Source organism: Sturnira hondurensis, unplaced genomic scaffold, assembly GCF_014824575.4.
Source record: "Sturnira hondurensis isolate 20B ecotype Veracruz unplaced genomic scaffold, ASM1482457v3 Scaffold0008908, whole genome shotgun sequence".
Taxonomy (NCBI): domain Eukaryota; kingdom Metazoa; phylum Chordata; class Mammalia; order Chiroptera; family Phyllostomidae; genus Sturnira; species Sturnira hondurensis.
This window is the reverse complement of record NW_028081539.1, coordinates 4,721,285-4,747,529: the sequence shown is the minus strand read 5'-3', so window position 1 is coordinate 4,747,529 and position 26,245 is coordinate 4,721,285. Positions and strand designations below refer to the sequence as shown.

General features: G+C 33.4%; 1 protein-coding gene across 1 annotated transcript in view; it reads right to left on the bottom strand.

Annotated features, from left to right (window-relative positions):
* Window positions 1-26,245, bottom strand: part of BMP5 (bone morphogenetic protein 5) — a 117,060-nt gene that overhangs the window by 28,389 nt on the left and 62,426 nt on the right. Inside the window, exon 3 of the mRNA XM_037056354.1 lies at window positions 12,894-13,042. Coding sequence (XP_036912249.1) covers window positions 12,894-13,042 — 149 coding nt within the window. The remainder of the gene's footprint in view (window positions 1-12,893; window positions 13,043-26,245) is intronic.

Below are 26,245 nucleotides of genomic sequence, written 5' to 3'. Positions count from 1 at the left end.
GTGACCCACACACTGTGTCTGTCAAGAATAGCATCATAGCTGTTTGTTGTGGTAAGTTCAAAATCAGACACTCCTTGCCGGCCTTGAAAGGGCAGGTCGTTTCCCTGGTTTCTATTCCACTCAAATGGAAACTTCTCACACTACAAAGAAATTGCTGTGCATTTACTTTTAAAGAGCTAGGATATGTGATTTTCCTATCAAAAAAATTCCCCTCTAATTTTAAATTTTGATCACCACTTATAATATATACTATTGAGCTTGCTCGTTAGATGCTTTTGTTTCTGTTCGATTTTTTTTCATACCCTGTGAGCTGACACCAGGTGTGCCAAACTTGAACTCTCAACAGCACAGAACACGGAGACTCCTAATACCTCACACTGACTACAGGTTCTCTCTTCCTCACATTGTGCTCCCTGCTGTCGATGCAAAACCAGAGCTGCTGTTATTTTTGTAGTATGTCTTTAAGAAATAGGTACCAGGGAATATAAAACAGAAAACTGTACTTGAATAAGAATTAAATAAAAAAAAAGAAATAGGTACCAACCATAAGTTAAACTTACAGCTGAAAAAGAACAATGGGAAAAACAGAGTTAATTCTGGTATATGGCAAAAATAAGAATTTCATAATCTTCATGGTCCTAAATTGATATAAGCATGAAAATATTTGTCCCTCAGATTATTACTTAAACCAGGGTTGAGAGAGTCTGAAATGAGTAATATAACAAACAACAAAAACTGGGATATGTTCCTGACATTGGCATTTGTTGGGCAAGACTGGTGCTGTTCTGAATTAGGGAAAATCAAAAACAGAAACACAGATGTAGCTGAACACTTCCATATCCATTTTCATTAAGGGAAATGTAAAAGATGGTAAAATACATCTTGCACCAGATAATGAGGCAAGACTAACTCCTCTTTGTCTCTGCTTACTTTTAAATTATTGATTTCAAAATTCTGTTTTTATGTATGCCTTTGTGTTGTGATGGTAAAATTTGGATAAGCAAATTATGTCTAGCATGTAGCTTTCATTCAAATATAAACATACTATAAATTAAAACAAAGGAAATGATCTTTAAAACCTAGTTTTGAAATATTGTATATAAAATGGACATGGTAAAAGAGCAACCTCAAGTTTAACAAGTTATTACTGAATATACTCTATAATCAACATCTGTTTATAAAGGAAAAATTTTTTTTACTACAAATTATTGCACAAGACCAAACCAGGCTATGAGAGGCCCATTTCAGAGTTCTTACAAAAATTATAATAATATATATCAAAAATATATATGGACATTCAATAAACCAGAATAATGGTGCTTTATTGTCAACAGAACTGAGATATATGTAAATTTGAAGACTGAAACAATTTCATTCAAAATATGAGCTTTTTAGAAAAGCCCTCGTGGTTTATTCAATGAAGCTCTGCTTACATGGGGTGGGGCGGGGGGAACCTAGCACGCTGACAAATTAAAAAAGTGTTTCATTGCCAGAGATTTTTATTTTAAAAAAATTTTCCTCAACGTGTTGCTCCCCAAAACAAATTTCAGGTGGTCCAAGACCTCTTTAAAGTTGTAACAATACCAATTCACTGTCAGTTTTGATGCTGGGAGGAGGGATGTTCTGATGAGAAAAAAGGACTGATTTCATACTGACTTTTGCAAAATAATAAACTAATAAGTTTTTTGGAAACTGCATTCTTGACTCAGCTCAGGGTGAGAGTTTGGGGCACCCTGGTTTAAATCACCAACTTGAGCAGTTGACACTTGAGAAGAGTTGGGGAGAGGTGGATATGAGGGTTCCTTGACGGGGAGATTGGATGAAGAGAGAGGCAAGCAGAGAAGGAGAGAAAACAAGAAAAGGAGAATCTATCCAAATGCATGAGTGAGCAACACAGGGCACAAAGGAAAGAGGAAGTTAGTGATCGAATTAAAAATAAAGAAATCAAATTTGGCTAAATTTAATTACAGGTTGAAGTCAATTGTTGGCAAAAGAAAAGTCACTTTTCCTTTTTTTCAATTTATAAATTTATCAAATTAACTTTAATTGTGTAAGGAACTAAGAGAACTATTGACGTCTGTAGGTAGATTGGGAAAATGAAAAATATGATAAAACTGCTATTACATTTTTGGGGCCAGATCACATTTACATTCCAGATAGAAAATATAAAATCCCATGGGTAATTCCCAACATATCCAATATAAAACTTAATTTTGTTCCATAACAGTAATTGGTAATAGCATTGTTTTATTTGGAAATTATAAAAATACATTTTTATTTAAAATTTACACAAACTTTATATAATTTGTGAGTGTCGTAGCATCTAAGACCTCTGAAAACAAATCATTTTTAGACTCATGGACGAGATTCTTAAACTAAGGCTAAGTTTGCTCATGCACAAAATGGGATAATGATGAAAATAAAGTAGACATTCCATTTAAAGAGCTTAGCAAAAGGCCTAGCATTTAGTAAGGTCTCAGGAAATGCTAGTTTCTTTTAGTTATTAAAATTATCTTGATTGACCCTCTCAGCAAATACATGGTTTGAATATTTATTTAAAATGAACTAAAGATGTACCAAGGAAGTAAAACCTGGATTTAATCATGAAAAAGTAAAAAAAAAAAAAAAAAAGATATTAGCATAAAAGAGTAATTAATTTTGATGAAAACACTATAAAAATCAGGGTATATAAACAGCAGATTTTCAATTAGACAGAAAATAAGTTTGAATAGAATTTGAAAATAAAATTTATGAAAATCTTACAAAATTAGTAAGAGAATTAATAAGATCTTGGGTTGAACACAGTAGAAATTTAGCAGTGCTTCAATATTTATGTTTAGTTACTCTAGTCATGAAAGGCATATTGATGATTTTGCTCATCTTTATGCAGCAGGAAATAGCAAAAAACCTAAAGCATAGAGGAAAATTTATGTTCTTTGATGTACTTTAAGACATTATATGAGTTAGAAAACCCATAGGTCACAGCTTACATGGGTTTGGAAAATCAACAAATGCTGATTTTAGACACCAAGGAAAAACTATGTCACATTTATTTTCAGTAGAGATCTAGTCATTTTTACCATAAAAAATAAAGGAATTCTCATTTTTTAATCATTCATATAAAGTGACCAATGTATATTTAGCTATATTTTAAAACTTTCTTCATGACTTGATTCATACCAAAACCAGAAATTTTAGAAACAAATACATTGTCATAAATTAATTTATGTTTTAGTGTTGTGGAATACAACTGTAATATGCTCTGGAAACAAGTAGATTTTGCTTTGTTATAGTACTGAAAAATCCCTGTGGCACTTAATGTAAAAGGGGAAAAAAGAAAAAGGAAATACACTAAATGCTTTAATAAGAGCTCTCTGGAAACTTTAAGAGTGATAGATTTTCAGCTGTGAACTTGTATCTGACTCCTTACCTGATAACTTATGAATGTGTTTCTCCCTCAATATTCTCTTTCAACACACACACACACACACCCTGAAAGAATGTGCATGGAGTGTGTTGCTTCTCTTTACCAGTTTCTCCATCTCTGATTTTATATCTCTTGAGTTTGAGTTTGAATGTAACTAGTTATCAGGCACTTTTATGACAGTACATTTCTATTCACCATAGCCTCTGAAAATAATATTTATATATGTACAATGATTCAAATGTAAGTATATGCTTCTAAATTACAATCACCTGATAAATTATCTCATGCAATATAATAATTCCTAGAAAAAGGGTCAAATAAATGGTAAATTCTTCCATTCACATGTAGCTCACTCCTTCACAATACAAACAGCTCCATAGCCAGTAATTTCCATTTCTTAGGCACTTTTTTCCTTGTGCCTTAAATCTTCCTGTTTTGTACACTGATTTAATTTCTAGATTAGTTGAAAAAATACAACTTACTTATTTATTTTACCTAGTTAAGTGCTTGAAGATGATGAGTATTCCTTATCTATTCTCCCAGTTTATTCTTTTATTTATTTTTTATTGTTGTTCAATTATAGTTGTCCCCATTTTCCCCCATTACTCTCCCTTGCCTTACACTCTCCCCACTTCCCAAATTCAATCCCCCCATTGTCTTTGTCCATGGGTCCCTTATACATGTTCCTTCCCCTTCTTTCTCCATTTATCCAAAAGTCAAGCAAGTATGCTCTGATTATCCTTAACATTAAACAGTACATAAAGAACTACTTATTTTACACTAACATTTACCTAGGAAAATCATAGGAGTATATGTTGCATTTTTCCTTCCAGAACATTTAGCAAAATATGTGATTCTTGCAATTTCACTGATGTAGACTCTCATTTATTTATTTGAAATCAATTGACATCACTGTGAATTCAGCAAAAGGGAGCCATAAGCTTTAATGAACAAAAATTACTTAATTTTCTCATAAGGTGGAGTTCTGATAAGGGAAGAGAATATTATCAAATCTCAAAAGGTTTAAAAGATCTTCTAGTAACTGGATATAGGTTAAATTTCTGAACTTAGATAAATAATAATGAGAAATTGTAGTCAGTGTGACAAAAAAATATATCACATTTGACCTCTGAATTTTTTTTGCTACTTATTAGCACTATATCAGCTGAATTCAGATTAACCAGCCCCATTAATCATTTGACCCTTGACACGGATACATAGTTATCTGACAACACAGGGGCTTAACTTGGAAATTTTCCCCTGAGGTAAAAAGATTGACTGTCCTAGGAATCCTAAGGATAACGCAACAAACTTACTTAACTAAATACTTTCATTTATCAATAGCACATTTAGAAGATATCACAGAATACTGCAATTTTGAAGAAATTCTTTATCAGTATGTTAAATTACTCTGTAAGTAGTAAAAAGCAATAGGAATAGAAACACCTCAAGGTGGTAGAAAAATGACTAATCCTATTTCTTACTATTAATGTAGATGTCGCAGTTGTCAATTTCTAGAAATGAGCAACAACAGCAAAAACGTCATATGTCAAAGAGTAGATAACATGGAAAAACCCCATGTAATAAAAGTTTTTAAAATACCCACTTTTAATTTCATTGTATTGATAACTAAAACTAAAGTTAAGACTTCTAACTTTTGTAATAATGATAAGGAAATAAAAGAAGATTAAATTCTTGGAGCTTTTAAGAAAGCCTGATTATTTATATATATATATGTGTGTGTGTGTGTGTGTGTGTGTGTGTGTGTGTGTATGTATATATATATGTGTGTGTGTGCATATGTAATTATATATATATATAATTTCAAGAAACAGAATAGATAAAACTCTTGTGTATTAACAAGAGAAATAAATGTAACTTTACCTTTTACAAAGTCTGAAAAATATGACCAACAGGAGTTATAGTTTAAGAAGAAGACAATCACTATAATGGTTTCTTTCCTTGATATCTTCTCTGATGTTCTTCCAATCATTTCAAAGGGAGCTTCAGTTTCTGATTCTTTTATGGGAAATATTTATGTAACAGGGGGTTTTGTGCATTTTTCTATCAATATTAACACAACATACATATATTGGAACTATCAGGCCACTACTCTTTACCAAAGGCTGTTATGTTTCTTTAACCATGTATTCTATGAGTATTAAAATACTGCTTATAATTCTACAATCTTTGTAAGAAGTCGTGTGGATATATAAGTCTTGCTAATAGGTTTACTAGTCAATTACTGGTTATTTACATTGAGGGTAAATTATATAGAGGGATAATTACATTGAGGTAAGTATCCCTCTGTATAACCCTACTGAGTGACAGGAAGCTTGTTTCCCTTGTATTTTTGATACAATTAGTTATTCCCAAAATAACTACACTAATTTTTTTCTAAGGATAAAATGGTTGGGACTCAAGAAAAGTACCATATTACTAATAATACCATAGTACCATAGTGCTAATAATTTGATATTCAGTGGTGTCTACAGATAGAAAACCAACATAAGCAAACAATTAATCTTGACACATATCTCTGAACATTCATTTCTATTTTCTTTTTCTTTTTTTAATATTTTATTTATTTATCTTTTTAGAGGGGAAGGGAAGGAGAGAGGAAAGAAACATCAATGTATGGTTGCTTCTCGTGCATCCCCTGCAGGGAACTGGCCCCTGCCAGAAACTGACCTGCAACCCAAGCATGTGCCCTGACTGGGAATTGAACCGCGATCGTCTGGTTCCCAGGCCCGCGTTCAATCCACTGAGCTACACCAGCCAGGGCTCATTTCTATTTTCTTCATTCTCTAGAACAGAATATATTTCAAAGTTTTCTATCAATAATAATTTCATCAACCAAAGTTATTAGTTACTGTCTATACACTGTGCTACCAAATCAAAATTTAAGGACATATGTCAATAATCTTACCTGCCTTTGGTGGATTATCATTAGTAAATTTATCTACAACTTCCTTAAAACATATGTAAAACTTCTACAAAAAAATAACTGATCCCAAGTTAAAGGAGTGCCACCTGGAATAAATAAAAAGCCCCAGTGAACTACTATGTAGACAACTGAACATAAAGACCCGTGTTCCTGTCCTATTATACGGTATTCTGACCCTATCATGTAATACAGCCTTATACCATCCTTATAAGGTAAGTACTATAACACTCATTTTATTGATGCTATGGCTAAAATATGAAATATTTGTAAGAGCCAATATTTAAATCTAACTTTCCTAATGATTTCATCTTAGAATTTTATTTTCAGAATAGAGCTATTTACTTATTCTTCTTATTCAAATGAGTTACCAAAATTTTAAATTCTAAGTTAGCTGTAGCAATGACTATAAATTTATTCAAATTATACTTTAGCATCTATTAAAATGAAATTTATTTTGACAGTTATATTTCTGAAATCTTTCTTTTTTCTTGTTTTGGCTAAAAAATGTAGTAAAACTTTGAAATCTCTGACTTTAAATCTAAATTTTACCTTTATATGTTTGGAAATTGTGCCACAACTTTGAAGACAAATGGAGTTTAGAGTCTTACTTAAAAAAAAAAAACCTTACAATGTTTCTTGGACATTAAACAATACCTTTACAAAACAACACTTTGATGACTTGAATACAAATGAATCGGAAACATACGGATTGAATTTTCCTTGACGTATTAGTGGGTTTGAATACAGAGGAAAAAAATCATTGGCAAAATTCATTCTGAGTATTGCCAAACCTAAAATGTCTGCAAACACAAGGCTTTTTAAAAAGGCAGTATAATGATCTCCAAAATACTATCTTTGTTTTTCCATCTCTCAATTACTCTATAAACCCAAGTTTGAAAAAAGTATCAATTTACTTGGAAGGTTAAACTACATAAAGCATCACACAAAGGAAGATTACAGTGTTTGCAGTGAAAACCCCGTTAACCTAGATTAAACTGCTCTGTAATAAACCTTGTGTGTATGTATGTGTATAGGATAATATTAATGCTTACCAATTTTCAATAATAATTTTCATAAAGTCCTAATAAGTCATACAGTTAATATATTTTTATAATTTAGGCAATTGAAAATCTAACATTAAATTATAAGACAGACATAAGCTTATTTGCTTTTAAAAAGAGTATATATTTTATCATGGAGGTTCATTAATAACCACGAGAGACTGGTTGAGAACTTTGAAACTGATTTTGCACAATTGGACACAAACACTTGTCTGGAATCTCTGTATTTGCCCATTAAAAAGCAGCATTTTTTTTTGCTTGTTTACTTGCTCCTATGGTCTCTTTATTTTGTTGAAACAGACCTATGAAACTCAGAGGATAATCATCTACTCTGCATGAAAAAAATATATCAGTAGAATATTCTTAAACTCTCCTGCCAAATCCTTGGCAGTTCATTTGTCAGATTTCTAAAAAGAACATTTCACAAACTAACATATTTTCCACAGGTCCTCTGAGAAACCATAATGCTACTTTTGATTTCAACAGTCTTTTGATTTCCAAAATATATTTAGGCCTCTGTGATTTTTTTCTTTGCAGAAGCAGGATAAGTAAAATTTAATAATATTCATCAGTGAATTTCTCCTCACCTTATGATTGAAACTATTTTAACTACTGTACTGTGGTTTGCGGTACAACATTCTTCTCCTATGTTACACCAAACTGGTTTGGTTAATAATCGCCCAAAATTTTCAGTATGCAATGTCTTTTTAAGAGTAACATGTTCAGTGTCAGGTGGTTTGAAAGAGCCTTTTAAATCACAAACTCATTCAATGATCATTCAAGACGTGTTTTTAATACCTACAATCTGCATTGTACCAAGCACTGAGGGTGTGATTGTGAACAAGAAATACACATCCCATGACCTCATGAAACTGATATGCATTCCAACATGTAATCACGATGGTGTTGCTGTGATTGATTAAAGCAGCAAGTCTAGTTCTTTTATGAAGTGTGAGCAAGCTACAAGAATATATTATACATAAGTTAAATTTAATGTGCCTTCCATGATTTGCCTCCAAATCACTTTCCTAATAGCATCTGCAATCATATTTTGCACATGGAAGTGGTTCTAGCTAACTCGGGACTATTGACTTTTCCCAGACTATACCATTCCATTTTCCCATTCCATCTATTTACTCACATCGTTTCCTCACCCAGGAATGATGTCTCTCCTCCTGGCCTCACCATCACTCCATGCACTACCACAACTCCCTCCCCTTCCACTCCATTTCTTGAAATCTTACCCAACTGACCTAGTTTAAACGCCACCTGAACCACAGTCCTTTCTGTTTTCTTGCAGTGTCTTGATTATACCCCTATTTTTGAGCATTTATGGTACCTTATTCTTTCCGAGATTAACTATATATATGTGTGTCTCCCAGGTTATATTGACCTTTAACTTTTGTCTTGCATACATAGGCACTCAACAATTTTATGTTGAACAAACAAGTACATTAAAAATAGTCAACAACTGAATTTGAAAGCAGACTTCTGTCATTCTTTTATAACTTCCAGTTACTTTTGCCAAAAAGTAAACATATTTAGAATCCATTATTTCAAATAAAAGATGGTGTGTCTGCCCTGTTTGGAGCAATAGCACGGTATTGTGTTGAGAACATCGGCAGTAGTCATGAACGGAGCATCTGGTTATCCATATTTACAGAGAAACATCACATGTCTATTCTCCATGAGGTTGCCGTTAACAAAAATTAAGGCACGGGGAGGGTCACTCGCTTTCATGTATGATCTACCACTGGTTAGAACCTGTTTGAAGCATTGCTTAAATGCAAAAAGCCAACTTGTCTAGTACATTTCACCATTTAATATTTTATAGTAGACTATACTGAAGAGACAAAGAAGAGCAACAAAGTGCTGTATATATCAAACCTAACTCTTACATGAGGAATTTGGAAACCTTTGAAAGATGTGAAATGTTAGTTTATGGTAGGGCGTTAAAAACAGAATACATCAGTAATGTAAAGTAAATTTATGCTTAAAATATAACAGCAATAAATCAAGGGGGGAGAGAAACTGAAAATATGAAATACTCCTGGCAGAGAAGAAGATAAATTGAAAGCAGATAGAAGCTAAACTATATAGATAGCAAAGGAAAAAGAACCAATAGAAGAGGAGTACAAAAACAAAAGAGAAATATTGGAATTTTCAGGGTGGGGGGGCAGAATGCAAAGGAAACAGACTGATCATGCTTCATAGATCTCTTGAGTTGTTTAGGTTGACATTTCAAGCACATCCCCGAGGAGAAGACTGGGAGAAGCACGTACCACTAATTTAATTGTTTTGTTTGGGTCACATACCAGGGAAGAAACGACTGGCTCACCCCGCCACTGCTGAAATCCCAGTCCCGCTTCTGACCATAAATGTACAATAGCTTAACATTATAAGGATTTTTGAAAGATTATTTAAACATGGGCTTTTCTCAGTCCACATTTATAATGCTTGAATTCTGAAAATCCTTAACACTAATCTCAAAGCCACAACTAAAAAATAACCTATCATTCAAAATATAAAATTGCTTATAAAAATTCAGCATTCTAATTAAAATCTATGGAAAGTCTGGATTGAGGGAGGGTGTGAAACTTGTCTATAAGACTTTCAGCAAAAACATTATTTTTTCAGTCAAGATCTGAGGCCCATGAAAGCTTCACTACACTAACTCTGGAATATACTTAATTTATAGCTGGCAACCTCGTTCCACACACAAAACCTTGGAGTGACAACACTGGTTATGTTATTATTCTTAGGCTGTGAATTTGCTTATAAGTAAAACAATGGCACATGCAGTCCTATTGCTTACAATAATGAACCCCTTAAAGAAACCAAAGACAGACACATCTTATGTTTAGCTGTAGTTCAGTAAACAAGGCAAGGAGAAGTGAATGAGACAGATTCTAAGATTTATGTGTCTACTGCCTGAAATAGACAATGTGTCTATTTATGTGTCTATTGCCTGTGTCTATTGCCTGTGTCTATTTTGTGAAAAACTAAAAGCAGTAAAATTTAATGAGGCATGTTCTCTAATTACCATCCCTTTGAAAGCTATTGGGTTGGTCAAAAAGTTCACTGGTTTTTCCCCCCTAAGATGGCTCTTAGGGAAAGGAGTGTTTAGTTGTCTTTAACTTCGTTCAAAGCAATTTTGTTAAACTGTATTTGACAGCTGTCATATCAATGTGCATTTTTTCCTTTTCATTTTTTAACTTTTTTATTGTCATTCAAATACAGTTGTCCCCATTTTCCCCCATTACTCTCCCTGGCCCTACCCTTCCCCCCACCTCCTACAATCAATCCTCCCCCTGTTGTCTTTGTCCATGGGTCCTTCATACATGTTACTTGACTTGAACATGTGTAAGCCTACCCTCCCCCTCATTTCCCCCGTTTTCACCCTCGCCCCTCTTCCCTCTGGTCACTGTCAGTTTGCTCTTCTATTTCCACGTCTCTGGTTCTATTTTGCTTGCTTGTTTGTTTTGATGATTAGGTTCCACTTTTAGGTGAGATCCTATGGCATTTGTCTTTCACTGCCTGGCTTATAGCCATTTTAATATTGAAGATGAAAGAAAATATGCAACATTTTTGACACATTGTGCTTTATTATGTCAAGAAAGGTAAAAGCACAACCGAAACAGAAAAAAAAGAATTTGTGCAGTGAATGTGTGCGGTGTTGCCACTGACTGAACATGTCAGAGGTGGTTTGGGAAGTTCTGTGTTGGAGCTTTCTTGCTGGTCGATGCTCCACAGTGAGGTAGACCAGCTGCAGTTGACAGCGATCAAATCAAACATTAACTAAAAACAATCAATATCATACATGTAGGAGAGAGCCAACATACTCGAATATCCAAATTAATAAAGTTATTGGTGAAAATGAAAAATGTAACTTTATTTTACGGAACAAACTAAATGGACTTTTTGGCCAACCCATAATCTTCCCTAGGCCTGACCCTAACATTTGCAGGTTGTGGGGCAAGAACACAACGTAGGCCCACTTGGTACGTTTATGCTACTTAAAAAATACTAATCAAGCTAATAAATCATTAAATAAATTATGTTCTAGACTCCTACATGACAAGTATAATTTTAAATAATCTAGAAGTCCAGATTTGAATTTTAAAATTTTTGACTATTTCAGTGACCAAAGGCCAACGATACTCTGAATAAACTGGCTGTGGGTCCCCTAGGACCCTATCCCATGAGCCAGGACCCTCCTCCCCATGGCCTGTAAATGCTTTTCTGTTTACCTGACATGGCTACTCTTCTTCCCTAATCACGTCTTCCTAACCTTTAAGATTATAGCTTGAATTCTCTCACTGTTCAATACTCATACGTCTATCAGACTCTACTCATGTAGTGACATACACACAACAATATTATTACGTGTTTACTACCTTGTGTCTCATCAAGCCTCATGAAGCCATCTCTGCATTTGCTCACCATTTCATCTCTAGTATCTGGCCAAGCACATAGCACATAGTTGCTCAGTGAATACTTGTGAGCGTAAGAATAACATCTGGGGTTTCTTAAAAATGAAGATTTCCTACAGAACCCTCCCACAAATGATCCTGGAGCTGCTGTCTTTGACCAAATATTATACTACGTGAAGAGCTAATTTGGTATTATTTTTTGTGGATTTTTATTGTGACTCTTTTGTTCTATCCCCAATCTCCCTTTCACCTTGTGTTGTTTTTTAAAATGTTTTATTTATTTATCTTTAGAGGGGAAGGGGAAAAGAAAGGGAGAGAAATATCAATGTATGGTTACTTCTCGTTCACTCCCTGCTGGGAACTGGCCTGCAATGCAGGCATGTGCCCTGACTGGGAATCGAACTACAGTCCTTTGGTTCACAGGCCCTCACAGGTCCGTGCTCAATCCACTGAGCTACACCAGCCAGGGCCCACCTTGTGTTATTATTAGTAGCTCTTTTGTCTGTTTCCCTAGCACTTTTGAGAATATACGTTTCTTTGTTATTTGTAGTCAGATCTTGAGATGTAATTTACATAGTAATACTCATTCTTACTTAATGTGTAATTCAATTCATGTTTACAAATTATATAGTTTTGTTACCACCATCCCAAGCAAGGCATAGGTCCATAGCATTTTGCATATAGTTTTCTTTTGGTATTATTATATTACACTATTTCTCCTTGTTTGTGTACAGGTTTTCAATACAAGATTAAAAACTCCTTGAGAGCAGGAACAGTACCTACTTTTTCTTTACCTCTTTGTCCCTGCCACAGAGCTTGACAATAAATGTGTGTTGAATCAACATGTTCATAAATCAATTAGCTAATTAATACAGTACACTATCTTATGGAATACATTATCTTGCACATTGTAAGTATAAAACCTATTGATTAAATTGAAAAACAACAATAACAACAACAAAAAACCCTGTAACTCTCAATGTGTCAAAACCAGAACCACGAAGTACATGAAATTCAGTGCTTACCATCTCCTGTTTCTGCGCAGAGCTGTAAACCCAAATTGTTCTGTGGATTAATCACCCAGTGATTGCTGGTCACAGTGATGTCAAAGACAAGCCAGCCCACATCTAAAGCTTGGGCCTTTCTTGTGTCTAACAGAAACAGATCTGCATCCCTAAGGAGAAAAAGAGCAACAATAAAAAAAAGTTAAAGGTTTGAACGAAAACCATCCCTTCCTATTCTTAAGTGAAAACATTACAAAATCACTTTGTAAAATAACAGGAGTTAATTAAAGAACAAGGGAAACAAGTGACTCAAATGATGAAAAATAAGATACAGAAACTTTTTTATTGCTAGACTCCTAACCGAAACCTGGTACAGATTAGTAATATCTGAAAGTAATTTTCATTTTCCTGCTCTTCACTGGCCTTTACAAACTGACTTAGTGAGCTCGATTTGGTCCCCGATAATCAATGTTCCCTGAAACCACTACCTGTAAGTAGCTCTCCTCACTAGCAAGTTCACAGCCAAGGATTAAACTGCCTGTAGAGATGAATGTGAAAGTGGTTTCTCTGGTTTAGATGAATGTGGATTCTCAAAGGGTAGAGCACAGAGATAGCTTTCCATTTGTGTTGATTTTCATTATATATTTTTCCATTTTATAATACATATTTTAAATTTTTACTCCATTTTCCATTTTTATATATAAATTATTTTGTGGATATCAAAGGTTTTTAAGAGGGTCAGAGAATGCATTATTTGATTAAGGGGTAAATTTCATGGACTCAGTGAAAAAAATCTACCCCAACTTGCTTTAACATATTCTGCAGGCATAAGTCCCTTGGGGACAGTAATAGCTATGAATATGAAATTGTATGTTTAAGAAAAATCTCCATGTTATTGATATTAGCATTTGTCCCTTAACTTTAACATTATATTTACAAATGTATGAATGCTTGCAGAATTATAATGAATTATTTTATTTATTATATTCTTACTATAGGCAGCCTCTGAGCTAAATGTCACATATTTCTGACACTTAATCTTTACAGCAGCTCTTTTAGGCCGATGAAGCTGAGGCTTATATAGGTTAATGGTAAAACATTGGAAGACCTTCAAAGCAAAACCGAAATACATTATTATGCATTTTATGACCTTTTATACTGTGCTGAATCTGTTAAAGAGCTTATTATACGTATGGGGAAACTCAGAACTGTGTCATAACCAGCTATGTTAAATACTGCTTCAATGCGTTTGCCATCTATCTGCACTTACAGAAGCCATTTCAAAGGTGGCTTATAAAATGTAGAAAGCAAATTTTGAATAAAGTCAAGTCATGCAGATATGTTAATTTCTTAGATAAAATGTTCTATAATTAAAAAATTAACTTTTTTAACAGAACTGAAAATTTTCACAATATTTTAGAAGCCACATCTTCACTTCTTTATTTCAACTACATTTATGCCATTCCTCCATTAACCTAGAGAATGTAAAATGAATGTATTATGATCAATTGTTCAGCTAAGCTACTCCAAACTATGCAACTTTCATTTTCCTTCACAATTTTAATCACAGTGTTTACCAAAGGAGGGTTGCAGACACTTTTTTATACTTATTACATGATTCAGTTTGAGGTACCGTAGATGAAGGACAATCACGCACCACAAAGAAATGAAAAGTTCCCATCGAATTTTAAAAATCCGTGATATTCACAGGATGAGGGAATGCCAAATTCTCCCTCTTCCTTCTAACGTAGAAAACCCACCAAATAAGCCAGCTCCAAGAGAGGGTTATCCTCACAGTTTTGAGATATTTAGTAAATATCTTTGAGACAATTAACTTTATCTCATAAACAAAAGAAGGAGTCATCTTGCATCTTGGGAAATACCAAAGCGCTACCCTGCTTTCAATCCTGCTTTTGACTGAAGCATGGTAATAATAAAGCATGTTCTAATAAATCCTGCAAAACTTATAATAACATCCCTTGACATTAAAAAGTAAACCCCTAAAAAAATAAAGAAGAACAAAGGTAAATTTTGACAACAGTTTCAACAAATATCTTTAGGTACTATTAAAATGGTATTCTCTATGATTTCAAAATTTTTTTGAAATGGAAAAAAAATTTTTTTTTGAAATGGGAAAAAATTTTTTTTTCTATTTTTCTAGAAAAAAATCCCCAGAGAATTCATGTCCAAATCTCAAAACTGCCAAGCATGTCTATAGAAAAAATGGTCCTAGTTTTAATAGATGTATATTGAAAAAGCATCAACCAAAGTATTCAAGCAAACTCCAAATATCTGAATTTTAGTAATATAAATCCCAATTCATTGGAAGGTAAATCTAGGCAAATAGTATGCTTAAAAAATTCACGTATTTTTAGTTCACCTCTGAAAAGTTGTGGAGGTTCAATTGCTTCCATAAGCTTTATAGTTTCCTATTCTTTAACAAAGCTACTTTATTTCTACTTTTTTAAAAATTTTACTTTTGAGAATAAGTATTCTTTAATTTCACCTCTCTCATATAAGAAGCCTTCTGAATTATCTACAGATAAGAAAATGTGTTTTGGGAAAATCAAGTAATAATTACAATGGTAATAATTCCATAGTTTTCACTCATTTAGCAACTTAAAAAAAAAAAAACCACCCGTCTTGTAGATTTTTTTTTTAAGAATAAAATTGCTATGCTAAAGAATAGCACTCATCTCACTAGAAATGGTAGAATATGGTAAATAATTCCTATAAACAATACAAAATAAACTTATAAAAATTGTTCTGTCTTACCATTTTAATCTGACATTTTAAAAGAAATGTTTATATTTTTTGTATTAAAAAGAAATTTTATTAATTTTCTTCTATTAAAAATTTAAAATACTAATGCACGTAAAAGGAATATAGTAGAGAGAAAATACATGTAGAAAAATTATTTATTTATAGCAGAATTAAATCCATAATATAATTTCTTTACATTTTATACAATTATAATAATGAAACTAAAATTCAAATACGCATTCTAGCCAAGAAAAAAGTCCATTTACATGGATGTACAAGGTCCAGCACAAATTATGCCCCATTTTTATTACAAAAATTTTTATTACAAAATTGTAAGCATGTAATTCTGTAAAGTAACAACATCATATTCAAGCATACCATATGACATTTTAGGTAAAATATTCAAATTAAAACTATAAATTATTTCACCCATGCTATTACCCTACCAACCACATTCAAGCAGACATTACTTCTGCTGTACCCTGTGTTTCATTACTTTCCTAAGGCTGACTTAACAAAGCTCCACAGATTGGTTAGTTTAAACAAAAGAAATTTATTATATCCAGCCTGGAGGCTAGAAGTCCATATTTAAGGAATCGGCATGGTTGGTCGCGGTGAGGGCTGTGCGAGAATGTGTTCCAGGCTTCTCTCCTTGGTTAGAGCTGGCTGCCTTCTCCCTATGTCTTCATATCATCTTCCTTCTATGTGTATGTCTCTGTAACCAAATACTCCATTTTTATGAGGCAAATAATTTTGTGCTCCAAACCTTAACACCATCACCACATGCAAAAGCAGTAGTGTTCCATAAATCGTTTAACTGGGTCCCACAACTGTAGAAAATCAAATCACTGTAATAAATCCATTATTCCTTTTCATTCACAATGGCTTTATTTTTCTGAACTAACAGTAACTGACATGCTCCCTGGTATAAGTTGTATTGTGTCCTTCAAAAAGACATGTGGAAGTCCTAATTCCCATGATTGTGATTTCATTTGGAAATAGGGTCTTCGCAGCTGTAATCAAGGTATGACGAAGCTATTAAGGTGAGCTCTAATCTGTCATAGCTACTATCCTTAGAAAAAGAAGCAGAAGGGACACAGTGATAAAAACATGCAGTGGAAGACAGCATATCAAAACAAAGCAGAGACGGAAACTATGTTGACACAAGCCAAGGAACTTCTGTGACTACCAGAAGATGGAAGAGTCAAAAAAGGATCCTCGCCTATGGGACTGTAGGGAGCATGCCCCTACAAACACCGAAAGTTTGCACACAGAACCTTGAAACTGTGAGCTTGGCTAAGATATGAAGAAGCAAAATACTGTACAGTTTGGGTGGTAGGAGAAAACAGAGCCAAGCAGAGAGATTTTAACAAATCCAAGAAACATGAGGATATTTACAGGACATACTTAAATTCGTATTTAGAACATCTAGCATTATTTGAACGCAAGAAGAAATGTTCATAGACAACACTGAAGATTCCAAAATAAGTATATGTGTACGCTTTGTTACTTTTCTCTGACAGTGTCCTTGGGGTTCGCATGTAAAACATCTTCATAAATTAAATTTCTTAGCAAGGGAATTCGATAAACTAACAGGCACTGGATGTGTCCTTGGATGGAACCCCATTTATCTTTTGCTGAAATCAGTTTTATCAAGAGTTCTGTATCACAGACTTGTAGCAAATACATTATCTTGCTTGTTTCTAAGTATAATTAGCAGACATTTCTTACTGGTACCTTATTGCTTGAATAGAAGTTATAGGGCTCAGATCCTTGAGGAGCCTCATTACAAGTTTACCTTAATAAAGCAAAGAATCATGGTTACAGTGGAAGTTGGTATCTGTTTAACTTTAACAGTGACTTGCTACACTTAGTCTTTACTTGATATTTAAAAAAATAATTAAGTTACTTTTCTGAGCTTCTATTTTTCTTCTTTAAATGAATATTTAAATAATATCTACTGCATAAGTCTATGGCAGATATAAGAACACAAATAAAAATGCTATTAAAAATGCTATTAAAATGCTATTACTATCATTGTAATTTTCTTACCAAAACACACTTATGTCATTTAAGTGTATATCTAAGTTGTATGAATTACACTTGAAGGCAAAATTCAGGTTAGAAGTGATTTATACAATTATTACTGATAAATATCTTTAATAACATCAATTTTAGATATAAGAATTCATTTATTTAACTTTACTAACACTTATTGATGCATATGATCCATAATAAAACTTTGTCTCTAAATTCAATAGAGAAAATTAAGTTGGAAACTAATCAAAGAGAAGTAAAATTATTTCTATAGTAAACAAGATAATGAAAGAGAAATATTCTTCAGTAGACTATAGTTTTCAATTATATGTACACATATATATGTTTCTATGTGAAAACATGGACTATATTATAGATATATAGATATATATGTATGGAGAAAAAGAGAAAGAGAGAAGAAACAGTTCAAAAGTAAAGCCATTATGTACACCTGGCCAAGAAAAATTTTCTTTGGGAAATTGTATAAAAGAATCATGGACAGATTTTAGAGGACAAATGGTACTATGTCTCCATTTTCATTGGAAATGAGCCTTACAGCCCACAGTGACATCTCCACTGTTCCCCAAATTTCTACTCATAACTATTTCACCTCCTTCCATCTCCTTTTATATTCAAAGAGCTTATGAAGTCTAGTAAAAGTGTAATGATGGCCATCCAAGGACAAAGCATATATCTTTCTACGGGTCTTTAACATAAATACCACCATACCGTTTAAAGAACTCAATTACAGCTTTATGACAGAACTCATTTACAAGAGAATACAAATTAATAAATGGTTTTCTCTGGAGTTTATAATGTCAAAAGTTTCTCTCATGAGCAGCTTTAGCTTAAAAGTGTTAGAATCAGCCATTATGACAACTAAAAATGTCTCTAGACATTGCTAAATGTCTCCTGGGGGCCAGCTCCCCCGAGTTAAGAACCACTGAAATAGAGCACGATCCCACATGCTGAAGAAATGTACGCTATCCTGGTGTGCTGTCCTGATACTCAGAAAAAACATCATCAACCGTCATCTGAGTGTCCTGCTCTGAGTGTCCACTGCTCTCCGGAGCCCATAAAATCCTCCTAAGGAGAAATTGTCAACACACAGTCTGAAGTATGTCCACACAAGAATCACAAATCTTAGAGAAGCAGGAGTGGGGAGATGATGTAAATATGAAGCTGACTGTGAACCGGAATGATGACAGCTTAGCTAAATATATCCAAGTAGTAAAGGTGGCTAATGACATCAAGCAAACTAGCTTAAAATGTTTTTACAATGGAGTACAGAAATTTATATTCATAACAGAGCACTAGGAAAAGGTTGAATTATACATAGCAGATTTTCTTTGGGGAATATATAAATACATATATTTGTGAAAAAATTAATTCAAATAAAGCACTTAGCACATTGCCAAACACATGGAAAGTGCCCGTTAAATGGGTAGGTATTTGCTGTTACTCACTGTAGTAGTATTACTGGTATTGATCATTTTATTTGCATTATTTAAATTTTGTTACAAATTTAAACATTTTAACACTTAGGAATATTTCTTCTAGAATCCAAATCTGCCCCCCTCTCTCAGCAGTTCTTACTCATCTCAAAAGACCCAACAAGGGTGAAGCTCACTCAGTGGCTTCCCCTGAGGCCTCTTACCCTCCCACATGAAGAATTAATTTTCCCTTCATGTGTGTTTCCACAACACTTAGTGCATACTTACATCATAATTCTTAGCACATTGTATTATAGTTATTAAAATCTGTGTGCAGCAGGCCTACCACAGCCCCCAGCCCTCAGGCTAGGAGCTTTTGAGATCTTACTTACTAGGCCTATGCCCCATGCACTTGCCACATGGTAGGCACTCAGCAAAAGCATGCCGAACTCAGCTGAATTATCTGGAAAATTCAATCATGTGGAAACCTCATTTCCCAATAGCCCCAGATATATGAGGTGTGACTGAAGAGCAGTGCCTTCTATATAGAATTTGGGGCTGTCGAGCTTTATGAAAAGATTAAATAAGTGAAATGATGCAAAGTGTGTTAACTTTTGACCAAGAAAAATAAAGATTTGGATAAATATCAGAACACTCCTTTAAATTACACACATTTAAATATGAGTAAGGATACATGGGGGCAGTGGTAGATGGTAAAATAAAATACATACTTGCAAGAGTTTTAAGCCTAAGATAAATAAGTAGGTAAAGAGATGACATAATTGTTGTTTCTTATTTGATTGTATAAATAGATTAGCTGGTTAATAGATCCATGCCTTGAATATAAAACATACCTAAAAAACATCAGTTTAAATTATTGCGAGGATTCAAAATACATACATACATACATATGTATGTATATGTATACATACATATACAACAAATATATGCTGTCAAATGCACTGCATTAAAGTATACAGTCTGCACTGATTTTTCAATTGCTTTTGAGTTTAGTTCAAAATACTAAGTAGACAAAGTTCACAAGTTTGAAGATATATGTTTTTTTGTTTTTTTATTTAATTATTGGTCAAGTACAGTTTTCTGTCTTTTACTCCCATCCCAGCCCACCTCCCCAGTGCTCCCCACCTCCCTCCCATTTCCACCCCTCTTGGTTGCTGTCCATTTGTCCTTTATATTAGTTCCTGGAGATATATGTTTTAAGAGGTGACCCTGGCTTTGAGAATGGCCAGAAGTACTGGTTTCTTCTCCTTACTACCATTTTTACTTCTTGATTTAAGAAATAAATGAAACCACAGATAATCAGTAACAATCAGATTTTAAAATTACTGTTTCAAATTAAATGTTCAACTGATTGTGTTAGATATGTAAATGAAGTGTTTTTCACCTATTTCTCCTCACTCTAAGAGAATTGAAGTCAAGGTTCCCACTTGGAAGGAACATTTTCCATAGAATAAAGAAAAGACAGTATTTATTTATCTTCATTTTCTGTGGGGAAGAAAATGCCTTCCACAGCTTAAGAAAAACTATGAGCAATTTATTTTGAAATCTTGATTTTTGTGTTATTTTGTTTTGACTTTTCACCTCTTGAACTGGGGAAGTGGGAGTGCTAATTTATAAAGAAATGTGTGATGTAAAGTTGTTTCATTATCTTTTCTCTCAACTAAAATTATGCATGTTTCTCATTATAATGATAATGTTTATTATAAAAACATGGAAAGTACCGGAAAGGGGGAAATTAAAACTTAAAATTACCCACAAGCCAGCAACAAGCACTTGATTCTTTCTTCCATTCTGTTTTCCACATGAATTTATTTAAAACTAATAAAATAATATGTATAATTAAGTTTCCTGCTTTTGGTCAATTAACATTACAGTCTGAGAACTTTCCAAGGTTACTAAATATCTTTTTAAAATTCTTAATTATTAATTTTTTAGAGAGGGAGAAAAAGAGGCAGAGAAACATCCATGTGTGAGAGAAACATTGACTGGTTGCCTCTTGCACCCCAACTGGGACCCAACCCCCCCCCAACTGGGACCTGACCCGCAACCCAGGCACATGCCCTGACTGGGAATTAAACCAGTGACTTCTGTTCATAGGACTACGCTCAACCTACTGATCCACACCAGCCAGGGCAATTACTAAATATACTTAAAACACAATTTCTACTTGCAATATAAAGCTTAGCACTTTCATTTTTCAGGAAATGGAGTGTAACTTTTTCTCTTCTAATTAAAACTGGTTTTCTCAATGTATGCAATTGTAAACAGTAAGATTGGGATAAACATTTATACATAAATTGTCTTACCTTTCTACATCTCTGATATTTCTATAACATAATTATAAGTAAGCAGTTACCAATCCCCATACCACATCAACTGTATTTTACAGAAGAGTTTGACTTTATCTAAAACATGTTTTGGGGGAGAAGTTCACAGAGAGCTCCAATAGCATTGCTGTTAAGTTGGGTGGTGTTAATTTCATTATCAGGTATAAAAGCATAGCAATTCCTTCTATATGAATCAAACATCATATATTTTTTATTAACCGAGTATCATTTTGCTTACTTCATCTTTAAAAAAAGCAGATGTTGGCAAGTGTTAGCTACTGTTATTATAATAACCACCTACTTATGTTTACCCTATGGATACAAACTTCTAAACCCTACTGATATAAATGTTTCTATTAAACTATATGAACAGTTATATATTAACTAATATATATATATATTAAGTATGAACTACAATTTTTGCATTGTGATAAACATTAGTCCTACCCAAAGATCAGAAATATCATTCATTATTCTGAAATATTTATTTCTATTTTTATTCTTTTCAGATTTATAAACCGAGACTCCAAGATGTACAGCAATTTTCCCATGCATGAATTCCAAAGCTTGTGAGCTTACTGCTGTACATTACCATTTTCTATGGTGACAATGGAATCCTGTGTAGAAACCTGAAGTATTCTAAGAGGTTTTGGTGTTGTTTCTATATTTTTTATTCCTTAAATATCTTCCTTTGGAAGAGAAGGTAAAGTGGCAAAAGTGAACCCTAGATCTAGAAACATGATAGGCAAAAGATTACATTTTCCTACCTTGTGGATTCATGAACGTCTAGCAATGAATAAATAATTATTTCAAAGAAAGGGGAGGTAATTTGCCAGAGATTCTCTCACCTGATCGATGCTTTGTAAAACTGAAATGAAGGCTATGCATGTGTGAGTGTGTATGTTTCAAAAACTGAAAAAGATAATTGGAGCAAAGAAGTCCATACACCTTAGCAAGAACAAATACCACAGGAGACAATAGATACAGCATACCCTGCAGGATGAAAATAATAACGTAGCCACAATTCATAACAGCAAACGCATAAAAGTGTGAACTGGGTGGACTTCAAGTAATACCAACTTTAATTTATAAAATTAATTTTTCAAAATAATATTTTGTGTATTGGATGGAATCTATTCAATTTATGCCATCTAGAGTTTGAAATGACAACACACAAGAACACCAACTGAAGATATAGGTGTACTTTACATTTTAGAAATCACTTTTCAAAAACTAAGGAAAAACATCAGTAAAAGCGTAGATGTTAGTAGATTTAAGCACATGAAAATACATGAAAAGTACATTTCCATGATACACAGTCTGTGTATTGCATTGGGTGCACAACTGAAACCTATATGATCTTATTAACCAATGTCATGACAATAAATTTAATTTAAAAAAAGAAGTATGTAAAGACTTAGCCAAATTATACCCAATAACACTAAAGAACATGTAGATATAGTTGTGGAAAAATAAATACACAAATAGAATTTTTTAACAAAAAAAGAGCAATATTTTTTAATGGGTATAATTGAAGAAATACCAAAGTTTCAAGATATATGCTTGTCTCACATTTTCACAGAAATGTAATTTCCCAAAATTATGATGTCTGATAAGCTAAGTATCAATAGCCATAAATATTCCCCAAAAGTATTACTAGTAAAAGTCTGCATGGATTCATTCAGAGAAAGATCTATAAATCACTGTGAGTAGACTGTAGTAGTCCTATTCCCATTATTGTTACCATGTCTTAAATTACACAGTTCACATACTTAGAACAGCTCAAAGGGGTCGCTAGTTCAATGGATGATATTCAAAAAATATTCTAAAGAAGACAGAAAAATGGCCTAAATAAAAGTTAAGATCTTTAATAGTGATCAATGTAAAACTCTGTTTATAGATTTTTAAAAATCAGTAAATATATTTCAGAGAACAGAGATGTGACATAACAACTCTTCTTGAAAAAAATCTTTGTATGTGAAATAACCATGTGCAAATTCAACATTCGACATGTGCTTTTTTTTAAATTGTATTGTGAATGACCACAAACAAAGATAATTCAAGCATTTTAGAATATATTAGTGGAAATTGTACTCCGGTCATGGGTAATAATGTTTTCAGAACTTTAAAGCATACAAAATAAATTTGTAGTGCTGGGGATAAAATAAATAATAAAATTATTTAAGACAAAGTCCCTTTTTAAGTAGCTGATAGTCCGAGTGGAAAAACAGACACAGAAATATGTATTTGAAATATTTTCAACTCGTTACTTTATTTTGAAAGATGCTATCATTATTTAGTATTAAAAGTAATGTAATAAGCCAGACCCTTTCTCTGAGAAAGAAAAATTAATATCCCCATTTTATAAATGGAACTATTGGATTAAGATAAAAAGAAAACCCCCCACCCACAAACAAATAGCTAGTAATTGTTAAAACTAATAAAGGAACACAGAACTTTCTGCCTCAGAATTACTGCTCTTAAAATAACAGTGCACGAGGTCTGTCCAGAAGGTATCTAGACATGTAATGTGAAAAATAGAGACATTTGTCAAAGACACAAGAAACATTGAACATAGAACAATGCTCTCTCAGTCTCCTTCAAAGTAGGCACCTTGGGACTTCACACAGATCTTTCTACTGCCGTCAGCTGCCCTATTGCATTTTCCTGAATCTCACTGATGTTCTGAAATCTCTTCCTTTTCAAAGGTGATTTTAGTTTTAGGAAAAGCCAGCAGTCACAGGGTACCAAATGTGGGTATAGTGAGACTAAGTCCCCTGGATGATTTGATATTTACCAAACAAACCTGCACCAGATGTGATGCATGAGTGTGTGCGTTGTTGTGATGAAACTACCAATCACCAATTGCCCATAGATGCAACTTTCTGAATCATCAGGATAGTTTCCTTGGAACATTCAAGTTAATGCAAAATTTGATGCAGATTCATTGCTCTACTCACTCAGTTATTTTGAATGTGATGGCCACCCAGTACACATGCTCACTCAACGTCTACCACCCCCACTGACTAGTACAGTGAAGTCGTCATTGTTCACACATGTGCATTCCAGTCCACTCCCTTGGCTGTCAGGTTATATGATGGTGTGCAACCATTCTTGTTATATTAACAATGGCTGGATGTTTTCAGGACAGATCTCTTATACAGATAAGTTTATTAAATTATGCCCTGCTGAACCAGAGGTTTATAGGATATTAAGTATTACACATCTAAAGAAAAAGATTCCTTATCAAATAATTTTGAGCAAGACTAGGTAGGTCTTTAATACAAAGCCTTTCCAAGACTTTAGTATTTTGATATCCTCTTAGAGAATGGTCTAATTGGTAGACTTTTCAAATGCAATTCACCTCAGACTTTTTATTTTTTTCTTCAATGACTATTGTAAATGGGGTAGTGTTCCATGGAACAGCCATTGGGAAACTCTGGCACTCCAGAAGACCAAGAAAAATCTAAATGTGGGGGGCGGGCAGGGTTGGGAATATAAGACAGAAAGCTGTACTTGAACAAGAATTAAATTAAAAAATTTAAAAAAATGTCAGGAACCAAAAACATTCAACAAGGAGACAAAGAGGCCTTAGATGGGTCATGGTAGCTCTCTTTAAGTAGTTGTCTTATCAAAAAAAAGGACATTGTACTTCACCAAGGGGCACATTTGTATCTCACAAATAGATGCTACCAGAAATAGATTTCATCTCAAAATAACATTTCAATATAATTTTTTAAAAATGTAAGAACTGTCTAACAAAGGTGGCAAATCACCTGTAAAAGGTGTTAACTGAGCAATTGCATCATTGCGTGAAGGATCTGAGAACACCACTAAGTTCCCTGCTTTATTCTATTTGATGATTCATTCGCAGTGATTTTCAACTGAGATTTTCATACATTTAGTATTTCAGGTTCTCTGTCCATTTTTGTACCATTTTGAACTAAATATTTTAGAAACAGAAGACATATTAACTGTTAAACCTATTGCAAATATCTTATGTCAAAAACAGACATAGTGTTCAATCTAGATTTTCCAGTTCTTTCTCACTCAATCTGCAATGGTTATAGATCTATAAGAACTTGTTCGTTTCTTCTAGGTTACTGAACTTGGTGGCATATAGTCTTTCATAGTATTCTTGTATGATCCATTGTATTTCTGTGGTGTCTGTTGCAACTTTTTTCACTTTCATTTCTGATTTTGTTCATGTGAGTCTTTTTCCCTTTTTTCCTTAGTGATCTGGCTAGAGGTTTGTCGATCTTATTAATCTCTTTATTAAGCTCTTGACTGTGTTAATTTTTGTATTGTATTTTCGTTTTCTATTTTATTTAATTCTGCTTTAATTTTATTATTTCCTTCCTTCTGCTGATGTTGGGCTGCATTTGTTCTTTTTCTAGTTTTTTAAGGATGTAATATTAGGTTTTTTATTTGGGATTTTTATTGTTTCTTGAAATAGTCCTGTAGTAATAAAACTTCCTTCTTATTACTGCTTTTGCCACATCCTAATTTTTTTAAAAAAAATTTAAGTATGCTACTGATTTGAAAGATAAATAAAAAATGTGAGAAAGAAACCTTGATAGGTGGGATTGGATACCTCTCATATGCAACACAACCAGAGATCGAACCAGCGACCTAGGTTTGTGCAATGACCAGGAATCAAACCCCCAACCTTTTGGTATGTAGTACCACATTTCAACCAACTGAGTCACATGGTAAAGGGTTGCATCCAAAAAGTTTTGATATGTAATATTGTCACTCTCATTTGTTTCTATGTATCTTTTGATCTCTTTTT